The 16,401-nt window shown below is 34.9% G+C and overlaps 1 protein-coding gene across 2 annotated transcripts in view; it reads right to left on the minus strand.

Annotated features, from left to right (window-relative positions):
• Positions 1-16,401, minus strand: part of LOC110028927 (single myb histone 6-like) — a 37,386-nt gene that overhangs the window by 2,962 nt on the left and 18,023 nt on the right. For both annotated transcript variants that reach the window (XM_020730996.1, XM_020730994.1), the window contains exons 5-6: positions 14,678-14,761; positions 4,431-4,775 (exon numbers count right to left, since the gene is read on the minus strand). In XM_020730996.1, the coding sequence (XP_020586655.1) occupies positions 4,431-4,775; positions 14,678-14,761 (429 nt within the window). The remainder of the gene's footprint in view (positions 1-4,430; positions 4,776-14,677; positions 14,762-16,401) is intronic.

Here is a 16,401-nt window from a genome sequence, read left to right on the forward strand (position 1 = left end):
GGTGGTGAGACTTGCAATGCTCTATGGCGCTGAATGTTGGCCTTTAAAAGAGAAGCATAATAATAAGTTAAGTGTTGCCGAGATGAGAATGATTAGGCGGATGGGTGGCTTTACACTTAGAGACAAAATGCAAAATGAATATATTCGTGATAGGGTTGGTGTAGCTCCTGTGACGGATAAAATTAGAGAAAGTCGTCTTAGATGGTTTGGTCACATTAAACGTCGACCATCTGATGATCCGATTAGGAGAGTAGATGTTTTAGATTCGACTTATGTTAAGAAAGGCAGAGGTAGACCTAGGAAGACTTGGGCTTATTGTATTAAAAATGATCTTAACTTACTAGAACTAAATGAAAATATGACACTAAATAAGACGCAATGGAGAAAAAGGATTCATGTAGCCGATCCCACATAGTGAGATTAAGGCTTTGTTGTAGTAGTTGTTGTTGTTGTTGTATAGATAGTACAAGGCTAACAATAATGATGATGGGCGGGCATGTTTTTTAAAGGAACCAGAGGCAACAACCAAGACAATGAATGTCTAAAAAAATCAACTTTGGATTTAAAAAATCTTAAAGACAGCCTGAAGAGAAAATTGAAATGCGTTAGACTGCTTAAATGGAGTAGAAATGATGCAACTGGATATGAGTGATGATATGATCGCCTCGAAGGAGTTCAGTAGCTATTCTATTAGCATGTTAAGAAAAGAGTGTGTATTATATGTGCTCCAAGCACTGAAGGATGAAGTCGTCCGACCGCATAATCTCCCCCCTTGGCACAGAAACTCGCAAATTTTTTTTGCTCGCTGGCCTTTTCCCCTGCATCTGGCATTTTCCAACCGGTGTCGTTTCAACCAGCATGCCCGATGGCTCCCGTCCGCTCTCACACCCACCGTGCCGACAACTCACTTTTCCAACAGCTCGGCAGCTCCAACCCCTATAATGTGGAGTAAATGTGAAGGCAAGGTTTTTAAATTAAATTTATAAAGGGGAGGGGAACTAATGTGGTCCACTTGAAATGGAAGATGAACAAGATTTCAGGCGAGCGGGAATGCAACCTTTTTCTACTATTTTTTAATGTTTTTATGTTGTGTTAAATTTAGGATAAATTTACATGCCACATAATTATGATGTATTTACAAATCAAATTCTATGATTTTATATTTATATTAATGTCACTTTGCTGTAATAAACCTATGCATAAAAATTGTGTCGTGTGTATGTAAATGCCACTTAAGGAGCATTTAATAAAAATTTTAAATTATACAAATACATTTTATTCGATTCAAAATTACTCGTGAAAAAACATCAATATTTTACTAGGAAAATGAATAATACAACAGCAACAACAACAAGCTTTTATCCCACTAAGTGGGGTAGGCCAAATGAATCATTTTTCTCCATTGTGTCCTATTGAGTGTCGTATTTTCATTTAATTCTAATAAATTAAGATCATTTTTTATACAACATACCGAAGTCTTTTTAGGTCTATCCCTACTTTTCTTAACATAAGAAGAATCTAAAGCATCTACTCTCCTAACCGGATCATCAGATGGTCAACGTTTAATGCTACCAAACCATCTAAGACGACTCCCTTTAATCTTATATGCCACTAGAGCTATACCAAGCCTTTCACGAATATATTCGTTTTGCATTTTGACTTTATGTGTCAAGCCATTCATCCACGTAAACATTCTCACCTCAACAACACTTAACTTAGTTTTATGTTTCTCTTTTAAAGGCCAAAATTTTACTCCATAAAGCATTGTTGGTCCCACCATCATCTTATAATTTTTTTATGAAGTCTAAGTGGTACTTTTCTATCACACAATAGGCCAGATGCATTCCTCCACTTTAACCATCCAAGTTGAATTCTACTAATAACAACCACATCTATATCACCATCACATTGAACAAAACAAAATAGAATGACTGAGAAAGTAAATTAGAAAAGAAAAAAAAGGAAAAAAAATACTTGATGAGTTTTATACTCAAATAACCTGGTTTATCATTCTAAAATGATATCCATAGAGAATTAGAGATTTCTAGATACAATACAACGCTTAATGAGTAATTGAAAAAATATACAAAGATCATAATTCAAAATCAAAATTAACTCTTGGTGTTGTCATGACTATTTATTTTCATCATACATTCATAATACAGTTATAATGCCTTCATAAAAATAATTTTATGCTATAATTTCCAACTCTTAGTATTCAATGCAACCCTTATATATAAGAAAAATATTTAAGTTGAAGTCAATGATTTTTTTTTAATTGAATATTCAGTATTATAGATTGGTAAAATTACAAGCCACTTTTTAAATAATAGTATGATATGTGATTATGAAATGCATTAATAAAAATATCATATGCATAATAAAATTAATATTTTACAATTAGTATGCCATTTTTATTCCCTAATATTGATGGTTATTATTTATATTTAAGATTTAATTATATAACATTTATCTAATTTATAGTAATTCATATTATTTCTAAATAGTTAAATTAAATGTCAATTATTTTACATATATCATATTTCAAAATGTAAAATTAGAACTTTTCCCATAAGAAACACTTTGTTCAAAAATACTAAAAGCTCTTTTAAGTTCAAATCGAACTTGACTAGATATTTAAAAAAATATTGCTAACTCTTTTCTCCCTCCTACACATGATATTTAATACATTGGTGGTTACTGGTTAGGTTGTAACTGTTTTCTTCTATGTTTAGGTTTGCCATGCTATTATTTACCAAAACTCATATTGTTCTGAGGTTTAAAATGCGCATAACAAAAATTGCCACTTGTATTTTTTTCCACTTAGAATCAAGCATCTTTCCAAAATAAGAACTTTGGTAAAACCCATGGGGATACTTTGTAAGTCATGAAAAAACTGTAACCTGATATTACAATAGTTTACATCAGTTCACTAAATTTAAATTGCTAGAAATTAGTCCAATTATCAATATTTTCTGATGGACAATAATTCAGAAGTGTAAAAATAACATGCAGAATTAGGTAACATACAAAACATCAGCATTTTAAAATAAATTAACAAACATAAATGACTTTAAAGTTCTCCTCATCATCATTTGCCTTTGGGCTCAGCTTTACAAATTCTTATGTCAATTTATTTTCATCAAGTATTGTAGGGGAACATTAAACTTATTCTTTGTAAATTATTTTCAATACTTTGTATCTATTTCATCTTAGATCTACCCTGCATTCCTAAATCCATGACACTACTTTTATCTACTCATCAAATGAATGTATTTTTTAATCGTCATTCCACATGTCTAAATTATTAAGTCTGAATTCAATTAGTTTCAATAGACATTACTCTAACTATTCCTTTAACAGAATTATGCTTTAATTTATGTTTTTCTAGTTTTAAGATAAACGTATTTTTACAGCCACATACTTGGACTTATACAATAATTCATTTTCTTTTTCAATGACAAGTTTTTAACTTTTTAGTTGTACAGAAATCATATGATACAGGTTAGCAATTTATGTCTGAGTATATAAGAAGAAAATATGCTTGAGTCCATACATATTAAGTTTTTTTTTTCATTTAACTAAGTTCAATGCATCATTTTATAATTGAGTTTCTTTAACTTATGTATGAAAGTATGATAAAAATATTATGACTTGATATAATGATCTTTTATTTAAATATTTGAAAGTGTTTGCACGTTGGCTGCACCTTCCTTTTTGTTCTAAGATAAAATTAAATTATTTGCCGTGCAAATGCAGACACAATGTAAAGGTTAGATTAAAAATGTAATGGTGCTATTTGAAGCAAAAGTGAATTAGATTGTCTTTTTCACATGTAGTAACCATACTTGAAAATAATGAAGCCTTTCCTCCTCCAGCTCTTCCTCTTCATATATGGTTGAACCGCTTCTAAATGAATCTTATTTTCCTACATATCGCTCTAAATTTAACAATCCAAGTTGTTATGCAATAAAGTCATGATTGCTTGTTCAAACTTTTACCCATTATAACCCACAATGGCATCCATCCAGCACTGAATATAGTTGCCCAGCTTCCATAATTGGTGTCATGATTTAAATCGCATAAATGTAAAGAGTCTACTGCAATAAACACCACTGCGTCTCCTAACCATCCATCGAGCACTGAATATAGTTGCCTAACTTCCATAATTGGTGTAATGTTTGAAATCACATAAATGTAAAGAGTCTGCTGCAATAAACACCACTGCGTCTCCTAACAAAATCAGTCGAATATCTTCAAATCTATTTGAATGGTATGGAAAGTTATTTTCTAGAGGGTATTGACACACGAGGAAGCACAATTAATTAAGAGCTGAAAAAATGTAATTCATACTAAACTACTATAGAGTTTAAATAAAGAACAAATAACAAAAAAACATACAATTTTAAGGATTAAAATGAAAGCAATACCAGCTTATTTGTATTTCTGCTTTTCAGAGTCAACATTGCTGCCTCTGCAAATGCTTGTGCTGCTTCAGCATCAGCTTCAGCTGCTTCTGCCTCTCGTGTTGCTTCTTCAGCCTCGGCCATTGCTTTTTCTGCCTCAGCTATTGCTTGAGCAGCAGCAGCAGCTGCCTCTTGAGCTGTCATATTTCTCATCCATGCTAGTTCAGCATCAGCTTGAAATTTGGCCAAAGACTTATCATCTCTATCCTCCTTCAAGTTTTCTTTCTGCCTTCCTTCATGATGTGATGCTTTCAATTCCCTACCTTCCATGATGGCCAAACTTGGTGCAATTCTATATTTGCGTTTCACCTGTTCAAGTAGCAATAAGTAAAATGTTTGAGACACAACATAATTACAGCATCCTTGTCCCAACTATTTGGAATTAGCCCTATGAATCTTCCTCATCCATCCATTCCTATTGAGAGCTACATGAGGCACTAAATATTTTTTAGATAAAATCCATTTGGACTACTTCTACTCATATTAACTTTAACTTACAATTTTATCTTCTTAATCCTTCCATATTTATTCTATACAAGTCTTATCGGAGCATTTTTGCTCTCCATGCACAGCAGAAAATACACAGGTCTGTCGTGTTCTAGCATAATAGATTATATTCCCAACATCCCTCCAACATAATCATCTCCCTAGCCTTTCTTAGTTCACCCCCATATGCATCTTAACATTCTGAATTTGTCCTACAAAATTTGGATAGAAGTCATTGTTGACCTCATTTTTGGTGAGGTCTCTTCTTCTTCTTAGAGCCTAGGGTCTAAACTTAGAATTTTATGTTGGACTTTCTTAGAGGACTAGTCTGGGACCCGCACCAACTAGAAATTCGAGCCACTTCTTGACTCCTTACAATTTTAGATGGGTGGTTCTAAATCCTCAACGTTTGGTTGAGTCGACTAAAGCCAATGTAACGAAACTCAAATTGAGTACCCATAGGATCTAAAGCCTTAGGAAACCTATTGTGACTTCCGCGCACTCTCACGATGCTCGAATACGACAATTTACGCGCTCGATGCACATAAATATCGAAATGCACGTCATCTGCACCTGTAAAAGGGGTTTCACAATTGTTCAAACTTGAATCAGTCGCCAAAACGATCGATTGCGAACTAAAATTTTAAGAAAATCAAATTTGATACATTTTTGACCCAATCATTGACGAAGTCGTCCGGATTACCCCGAATGACAAAACGGACCGTGTCGGCGCTTCCGGAACGTCGATTTTAGCTAGAGAGAACACCCATTTCGATACGGTTTTGTGCACGAGCGAAAAGTGCGTAAATTGAGAGAGTTTAAATATCAAGCTTTATAAAACTAATATATAAATAAAATAAAATAAAAAGATTTCTTTTTCCTAAATCCCTAACTCACATGTGCCCTTTCCCCCACTTGAGCAACCCTTCTCCTTCGACTCGAGCCTTTGCGCTGGCCTCCTTCCTCAAGCGGAGCCCTAGCCGCACCCTAGCTCGCTCACGACATTCCCTCTCCCGCGCCATGCTCTCGAACCTTCCCCTTCATGCAATGGAAAGTTGACTCCTTAGCCTCGCTCCGACACCCTCTGCCCGAAATGCTACTTCCCGAAACCTCGCCTGCCTCAGCTCGTCGGGCGAGGTCTTCGTGGCCTTTTGGTTGCCTACTCGGGTAAGTTTGACCCGTGGAGCCTGCCCCTTCGAAGTGTTTCGTTGGCAAAACCTCTTCTTTCCGATGCCTCATGCCCTGCTCATGGTTGCCATTTTCTCCTGTCCTTTTCTCGGGTCGCCTCACCTCCGACAAGTCGAGGGTATTTTCTCCTCCTTCCCCTTCGGCTATAAAAGGCCTTCTTCGAGGGATGTTTCGGGTTTTTGTCATTTTCGTTTGTTGGTTGGCTCATCTTGTGCGTGTGCTTGAGATTCTTTGGAAGTTCTGTGAGTGAAGCTTGATTTTCACTGTTGTTGTTGGATTCGAGTAGAGCAGCAAGTGAGGTAATCCCTCCCTTCCTCCTTCATCCATTGCCAAGTTTCTCTATTTTTTTTTTTAATCAAGGAAGAGGCTGCGTTTGTTTGTTTGGAATCACTGCTGCTATACTATGTTTTTTTTTAATTCTTAAAAAGAGCCATTTGTTTTATCTTGTCTCTGTGCCGAAGAAAGTTGAGGCTCAAACATCGGCTTCCAGGTTTGAGGAAATATAAACTCTATGCAAATGTGCACTATGACCCAGTAATTCTTTTTATGCTTACAGAATTTGTGCTTTAGTCCAGACTTAACATATGCTTGAGAAGTTATCATGAGCTTTGGTTGCATGAATTGCCATGGATCCTTCTACATCTACTTATATGTAATCAGAATACTCATAAAGTTCTTTGCCTTAGGGTATAAAATAAAAATAATAAAAAAATATACCCTTTCAAACAAACTGCAAAGATTCCTTCCGGTTTGCTTCTGCAGAGATATCAGATTTCTCAGAAAGCTTCCTGGAAGCATTCTTTCTTACGGGCTGGGCCAAAGCATATTTCTGAAGTTTAAATTATTGAACTGCTGTGTGAACTTTGGAAGATTTACATACGTACCACCGAATCCATTTGTATTTATCTATGGGATGCCTTAGCCATGCTTGAAAGATTTTTTTTTTTACCAATTGGCCCGGTTTGCTTGCTGGGTGGTTCGGTTAACTGGCTAATGACCTAGTTTTTCCAGTTTAATTGCTCCATTTTATGACATGAATATTTGGTTTCTTTCCCTTTGTCGCTCATGATAGTTATCATTTTGGCCAAGCTTTAGTTTGGAGTGTCGCATTTCCTTTTGTGTCCATGTTGCCTTCTTGCTGATTTTAAATGGAGGAAAAGCTGCTAATAGGATTGGGATACCATTCTTGCCATAACTTGGATCAATTATGAAAGAGTGCTCTCATTAAAAGGGCAACGCTTGGCATGCTGCAAAAAAAAAATGTGGAAGAACATATCCTCTTGCATTAGAACCGTTGGTAAATTGTACAAATGCTTGCATTCTTCTTGCATTTTGCATTTATACCTATATAGATGTAATAAAATATGGTTAGACAATGGCTGAAATGGGAAGTTTTGATTGGCTAGAGTCGCAGGAAATTTACATACATGCCATTTAATTCCTATATACGAACATATACCCTATTTGCAAAATATTTTGACTACAAAAATAAATATAAATTTTGCTTATATGCATGCCAAAATATAAAATTTAAGTAAAATAATTCGATTGTCTACTCGTCAATTATCTGTATTGGGCTAATGATTTCCCTCCTAAGGTTGTATTGTTGGAAATTTCTAGTTGCATGTCGGGCTCTATATATACGGATGACCGATGGTTGCCTTCGAAGTCCCTCGAGAATATCTAAAATCTGAGCCTACCCCGACCCGAATGCTTACGGTTTTCTTTCTTTCCTCTGATTTTTCGTACGTTTCATACAATTTTATTCGAGTCTTTGTAGATCACTCGTGATTTCCTTCAGATTTTCTTTGCGTTTCCAATGGTTTCCTTCGAGTTACTGTGGGTCATTTGTGGCTTTCCTCGAGTTTTCCAAGTGATATTTTGTTATTCATTCTTATTTATATTAATACATGGTTACCCATCAGTTAAATTTTCCACCGTACTCGTTTACTTTTACCTGCGACACTGCCCCATTTGCAGGAGTAGCAGATCCGTCAGGTATACAGGTTTGTTTTATATTTACAGTGTTTTACCTTCTTTACTGCACATCTTATTGCTTTTCTTTGTTGTACATTTTACTGCCCTTTTCTTCTTTCCAGTACATTTTATTGTATATTTTCTTTACCGCACTTTACTGCATATTCATATAATTCATGCTTGCGATGTTACTGTTTATTGTTTACTGCATTCGTAGCATGTTTCCGTTTTATTATTCATGTAACTTCTATAAACTTGCAGAAGCCTTTAGGATAGAGGACAGTAGGACACCCGGTTTAGAAGGCACCCTATGGCGAGCCACTGACCTAACAACTGTATATATATACACACACCAAAACTCTGAACCTATGATTGATGAGTTAAGGAGCTTGAAGTATCCTTCCCAGGAAGCAGAACGAGGAAGCGAGCGAACGGAGGGCGACGATCGAGACCACAACAGCGAAGCGAAGGACGACCTTCAGTTGAAATTTTCATAGAATAAACAACAAACCCATAGAACATCGAGGTAGTACACTTAGTGCGACATAAATTCTCACTTCAGTTTTAGGCCTTTGCATCGCACCACTCTATTGTTTATTATAAGTCCTAATTCTCTTTAGGATTCTGAGGTCGTCGTTCGGTAACACGTAAATCCTTCAATCTTCCTAGGTCATTTGCACAATCGGGTGTCGTGCGAGTGTAAGTTCTAAATAATAAAACTAGCAGGATGAAACACTCATATAACATTTTTTCAAAATTTAAGCAAAATAATAGGATAGTTTGGAAGTCATCGGAGTTTTCTCAGATCGGTGACATGCCATACTTTTCGTTCCTTTGAAATCTTAAAATAACTGTTCCTATTTTGAGTCATTCTCTTTCGATTTTACTATATCCAACCATGAAAGCCTAAACTTTGAAATCTTGAAGAAAGAACCACTAATCTTAATCGAGAGTCTTCTTAGGTGATTTCAATTGCCTAAGATGTAATTAACTATAGGGGTTTGACTCTATAAAAAACTTAAGTAACCAGCTTAATATAAATCATATTTAATCTCCCGTATTAAATATGAGAACTTGTCGGCTTATAAAAAAAAATGATTTCACAGAACAAACAGATGTCAGAAATTCTTTAGTTCAGGTGGTTAAGCCTACTAACAAATGGTATGTTTATCCTTCGGGATACTGTACTAATTGTGGTATCTAGCTCAACCATCTAGACTATCAAATGTGTGAGCTCCATCCGGTCACACTTTTCTAAATTAAAATATTATTATTTTTCAAAATTATAGTCATATATAAATTAAATTGAAACATTATTTTCCAAAGTTAAAAATATTATTTTATAAAATTATAATCACATATATATCTATAAATTAGATTAAGTTAAATCCTAAATAAAGAATGCACGACATTTATTCGGCCGACACTCATTTCATTGTTGCAATACATGTAAAAATTATGTCGACATCTATATCATTATTATTGCATATAATGAATTCGACTAGTTTAAGCCAAACACATAAAATAAGTAATTGATCTTTGGGTAACACTGACAGATAACTATCAATTTTACTTCCACGTAAATGGTGAAAATTGTGGAATTCTGAGTTTTCAGTTTTAGTGTTATTCTCTTTTATTCCTTTTTTGTTACATCATGTTTCTTTTCTTCTTGAGTTAGTTTATCATTCTTAAGTTGTAATAGTTGTAATTATGTTGTCATAGTCATTCCTCATTATATAAGAAGGAGAATAGTTGTAAGTTGATAATTGAGAAATAAGAGAATATTAATTTTCTCTTCCTTTCTTCATGTTATCAGAGCTAGGGAATAAACCCTAGATCCTCAAACACAGAATACGATCATCTCCAATTCCTACAAGCGTCCTTGGCTACCATATACCTACAATCTTCTAGGTGTTTCTAGGTATTTCCTCCTTACAGACCATATACCTGCAAACTTTCGACTACTATATACTTCCTTCTAGGCGCTCCTCCAGATTCGGATAATTGCATCTAGTTCCCTCGACGACATTGTTTGCGATGTCTGCATCCCTACAAATCGTTGTTTGTGACGTCCACAATCAACAAAGTTTGGTTCATATTCATCTGTCATTTTCCTGCATCATCCGCGTTGTCTTCCTTCTGCGTCGACAGTGACATTAACCTGCGTCATTTGCGAAATTTTCTTACTGCATCGACTGCGACGACTACGAAGATTCCTTCCTACAAAGTTTGCTACATATTCCCATGCATCGCTTGCAACGTATTCCTCATGGGTCGTCTGCGCGAGATTAGGGCAGCCTCCGACAATCCTGCAAACCCTCCCAGCTCCGGCTCCGACTCCTGCTTCTTCTCCCTGCAATCGTCCTGCTAAGGGATTAGAGCATACTCCAACCATCCTCCAGACCTGGGCGCACCAGTCGGCAAGCTTTCATCCAGGTGATCTTCCTTGCAGGCTTCCATTTCCTTTTGTCGGATTGTCTTCCTACAACAGCTTCTTTCCCTGTAGGTTAGGCTTCCCTGTGCTTCGCTGTCATGCGCCACTCCTTCCAGTGCTCAGTTGTCAGGCGTCACTTCTGCCCCATGCTATTGCTTTGGTTGGATTTTTTTTGCTCTAGTGGAAATCCCAAACCTACAAAGAGAACTCCAACAGCCGCAAGAACACATTCCGGTCACCAAAATCTCTTACTATAGCCGCAGGAACTCATTCTCGTAGCCGGAACTTCTCCTGACAGCTGCCATAATCCCTTTAGCCGGCCTGCAAGTCCTCCCCGAATCTTCCTTACAGCCAGAAATCCCTGTTGCAAAACTTTACCTTCATCCATTAATAAAAACTAGAGTTTTATCGGTGTTAATCCAGTCAATTAGCTAAACATACTTGTCATGCCTATCATCTATTGCAATATAAACCCTCACATCCTTTCTCTATCATCCACAATGACATTAACGGACCATCAAAATCGAAAACCATCAATAGAGTCAGATGGTTTCTCTTTTAATGATGACCACACTAAAACCAGTTAGATATTTCTCATGAAGAAAATTTGAATCTGCACAAATCTTTTAGTCATTCTACAAAATGATTTCCACTCAATTCCAATATGAAATTTAGATCCTCAAAACTGATAATGTAAAAGAATATTTCTATTGTATCCTTAGACACTACCTTGCAAAGAAAAATATCATCCATATGAATTCCTACATTCAAAGTCCACAATAAAATGAGATAACTAAGAGGAAGAATAGACATCTTCTCGAGATATCTAGGTCTATAGTTATTTCCCACAAAGTCCCAAAATTTTTTTTGAGAGAAGTCATGTTCATAACCACCAACCTCATTAATAGAATGCTAAGCAGGATACTTAGATTCATAGCCCCTCTTAATATTGTGATGGAAAAATACCCTCATGTCAGAGCCATCTCATACAATCTTCCTCTAAAAATATTTGGTCTTCTCTTTTGTTCACATTCACCAACCAAACCACACAACGCTTGACACAAAAGCCATCAAATGTATCTTCCTTTGGCAATCTTCAAATAAAAGAAATAAAAGTGTTATTCTCCCATTAAAAAAAATATATTATAAGTCCACATATGTTGTCTTCTTTGAAAACCAACCTACTACCCAAATATGATATTCAAGGGGAGAGTTCAGGTGAATATCAGACTTAGGACACTATTTTGGATACTCACACTAATCGAGGGTCATCACAACTATTTTTACTTCTTTACACTACTTGTGAAACACACACTAATCTAGAGTCATCACAACTTATTCCCCTTTCTTTTAACCATCCTATCTCCCAAGTTCCACCAGTTGAGAACATCGAACTTGAGATTGACAACAAGAAACTTTGAGTGCATACTAGGGAAAAATATTCACTGAACAGGATAAAGACAATATGCAACCACAAAACTATTCATTACCAAGCATGAATTCACACATCTCTAAAGTTCTAAAGGGAAGTGAAATCCAGTGAAGAAGACGGGGAAAATTACACAAATTATCATATCCAGGATTATGTTATCAATGGGAAGTTATTATCAACTTATTAAACTTTTTTATCTAACATTGACAATGTGCAAATACCTAAGTCCATTCATTAAGCATTTCAAATTGCATAATGAAAAAAGACAGTAGAAGAGGAGATCCAAACACTTGATCTAAATGAAACATGGATCTTTACAAAGCTTCCTCCAGATAAAAATGGTCGTCGGGTGCATAGGTCTTCAATGTCTGGTACAAAGCAGTGGGAGCATTGAAGGTTCAAGGTTAGGTTGGTGGCCAAATGTTTCACTCAGTCTATGGGATAGCCAGATATACTATTAACAGACCTTAGCCCTAGTGGCCAAGTTAAACTTTGTAATAGTTCTTTCCTTGGCAGTGAATAAAGAATAAGAACTGCACCAACTTGATATCAAGAATGTGTTTTTGACCGTAGACCTTGAAGAAGAAGTGCATATGGAAATCATACCATGAATGGAAAATAACTCAAATAAACATCTAGTTTGTAAACTAAGAAAATCACTTTATGGACTCAAACAATCTCCAAGGGTTTGGTTTGACAAGTTCGTCAAGACTATAAAATCTAATGCATATATCCAATGCCAAGTGGATCATAAGATGTTCATAAAACATACACAAGAAGGTAAGATGGCTAAACTCACTGGATGTGCAGATGATATGATCCTGACAGGTGATGATGAAAAAGAGATTGGGAAGATCAAGAAAATCCTTGCCACTGAATTTGAAATTAAGGATTTAAGAGCGATGAGATACTTTCTGGGAATGGAAGTAACCAGGTCCAACATGAGTATTGTGATATCCCAAGATTACATCCAAGATCTACTAAAAGAGGCAAGAATGTTGGGATGCAAACCTGTTGAAGCTCTTATGGACTTTAACAAAAAAATACATTTAGGGGTGAAAAAACACGTGTAAAAAGAAAGATACCAGAAATTGGTGGGCAAGCTTATCTACCTGTCGCAAATTAGACCTAATATTACTTACTCTGTCAGCATTGTGAGTCAACATATGAATAGTCCGAATAAAGAACATTTGGAGATGATTTACATAATATTGAGATTTACTAAGAAGTCAACCTCAAACAGAGGGTTATTGTTAAGAAATCAAACAAAGAGGAGGTAGAGGTTACACTGATGCTAGTTGGGCCGGAAAACACACAGATATAAAGCCCACTTTTGGGTATTATTTTTATGTCAGAGGAAATCTTGTCACTTAGAGAAGCCAAAATCAAACAATAATTTCTAGAAGCAATGCAGAATCTGAGTACTAAGCACTTGCTTTGAGAAATTGTGATGGAATATGGATCCAAATGTTACTAAGTGAGTTGGGATACTCCACGGTCAATCACATAAAGATCTTCTATGATAGCCAAGTTGTAATTAATATTGCAAAAAACCATGTGTCATAACAGAATAAAAAACATTAAGATTGATAGATATTTTATCTCTAAAAATGTCAATTGACACTACTTGATCTACATTCCGATTCAACTTCAGGTCATTGATATTTTCACAAAATCTCTACCTCTAAATATCTTCACTAATTTGAATACCAAGTTGGACCTTTAAAACATCTATGACCAAGTTGAGAGGGAGTGTGAAATTCATAGTTTCCTATTTTAAGGTTATACTCTTTTTTTTTTTTTTTGTATGTCATATTTCTTATCTTCTTGAGTTACCTCATATATGTTAAGTTGTAATGGTTGTAATAAGTTTATCCTAGTCATTTTCCTTATTATATAAGGAAAAGAGTTGTAATTTGATAATTGAGAATATTATTTTTATGCTCCTTTCTTCCGCCAAGCACATGAATTAATTAATTGATCTTTAGGTAACATTGAAAAATAAATATCAGTTTTACTTCCACAAAAATGTTGAAAATTTATTGAATTCACCAATAAAATTACATATGATGTGCTTGGACACTGTTCTACTAATCTTCATGCATTTGCCAAAATTTTCTTCTATTATTGTAATTTTCACTTGCTTTAAAATAAAACTCATATAACAAACTATATCATCAAATAGCATGCACAAAAATGCCTAGAATATCTTAGTAAGAAACTAAATAATAAATAAAAAATGAGACAAATTTTTAACAGTGATCCTTAACATAAACCTATACCAATTTAAATACCGTATTCATTAAACATTATTTTAGAGCTCGAAAAAGATAATAAGACATGCTTTCAGTAAATTATCAATAAGCAAAATTGTCTCCATGGTCAAGTCTCAAAACAAGAACAATTAGTCCGGACATTGTGCCATATATACGTAATAATAAGAGTTGAAAACCATTAGTTAATGAATTATCTTCACTCAGCTCTACTTATCGGGCCTGCAATAAGCTAAGCCATTATACTCGGCACTAAAACTTGGAGAGGAAGCCATAGAATCTTTTTAACCAAGTCATCACAAGCTGAAGTCATCTGGCTGATTTATTAGCAGGAAATGCTTGACATTTAGGATGGTGGAAGTAATACAAATGTTTTAAACCAACATTAGATCTACTATGATAAATCAAGAAAACCTGTTACCTTAATCAATTTTCCCCGTTCAGTCATTTCCTTGAGTTTTACGGACAATAATAGTTTGAAATCAGTAGGAGTCATGTATTGATCCTGCATAAAAACATAGAAATAAAAGTCAATAGGAAGAACTTCTTCATGAAGCACACTAAAAACACTGTACTCTTGTGAAAAATTCCCATATCAGGATGAATAAATATAAGAATAGCTTCAATGAGGAAAGGCGATGCATCGATGTATAGGTCTTGAAGACAAAATGTAATAACAAGCAAAATAAATTCAAGCAAAAATTTAATCAGATTAGAATACCTATAAAGTTTTGTTTTCGCTTCATTTCAAATTTCTCAGTTAGTTCAACATTGAAATCCCTTGTCCCTTTTAAACCAATGCTCTCATTGAATCCCTAAACCGGTCACTGACTCAGCCATAATCCACAACCTCGTGATGCATGATGCAACAACTCTCTCCAACATAGCATGTGGAATCCTAGCATCAACACAGCAAACGTGATGTCCTTTCAGACCATAACCCGCCCACATGTGCTCCTACTTCACTGCCATAGCCAATTCAAGTTATATATGCATAATATTTTTTTTTTTTTGAAATTTCATTGTTAAAAAGGCAGGCAGGGATCGGTATTTGATCTAAGATTTAAATCCTTCAATTATATTTAGTTTACCTCGTGGCTATTTTATTTAATATATTGTGATTCTGTTTTGCTATCTTCTGCAAAATCCTTGCTCACATTTGGATCTGTTTCTCATTTTAACGATAGTTTTAATTTAATTCACATAATTTTTAAAATCAATGTTTTTAAGAATAATTATTTTGTAGGATTAGATGGGTATATAAAGATGACTGAGCAAGTACAAGCTAACAAAGAATGCTCATCTAAATGGAATGAGTTTTAGGATGATACAAAGCTGAGTAGACATCAAATATATCTGTTCAAAGAGTTATTGCTACCACAATGAGTGCCATATTTGTATTTTTAGATGAACTAAGAGGTTGTTTGGTTTGTTGAAAAATAAATGCAGTGAAATTAAAATATAGTGTTGTTGAAATAATTAAAAGTTGTTTGGTTATGGTATACAATAAATTCAAGAGATTACTGTTTGTGTTTGTTTTAAATGAAATCAATGCAAACTTCACAGCAACTATGGGAGAGCCTTTTGTTGGCCAATAAATGCCAGGAGAGCAACGATAGCTGGGTGAATAGCAATAAATTAATGGTGACAACGATTGATGGGCGATGAAAGTCGCGACCTGCAAGTGGCAGTGGGCAACAGCCAACAAGACGATGGGTAGCAAATGGAAGCATGCAACAGCCAGTGAGCGACCAAGATGGGTGATGACATGCGATTGCTGCGACGACAAATTCTGGGTGCATTTAGAATCAACCAACTTGGAAAATTTCTAAATACAACAAATTTGAACTAAAAGGTGAACTTTATAATTACCAAAATTTTACAATTGTATACCATTTTCATACAATCAAATGATAATTTGGAAATATAATGCATTTAGTTTCACCATACTAGTAATGCAGACAACCAAGAAGCACCTAAAATAGAAATATAAAGATCTTTTCCTAAATGAAATATCCAACATGAATCATATCTCTAGGTTATACCATTGATAAGATTCTGATTGTGTTGATATAGTATGAATGAGAAGATAACCTTTTCTAGCTTACATGATTTATTCAAACAAGAAAATTAATTGTAGATAAC

The sequence above is a fragment of the Phalaenopsis equestris genome, unplaced genomic scaffold (assembly GCF_001263595.1).
Source record: "Phalaenopsis equestris unplaced genomic scaffold, ASM126359v1 Scaffold000540, whole genome shotgun sequence".
Lineage (NCBI taxonomy): Eukaryota > Viridiplantae > Streptophyta > Magnoliopsida > Asparagales > Orchidaceae > Phalaenopsis > Phalaenopsis equestris.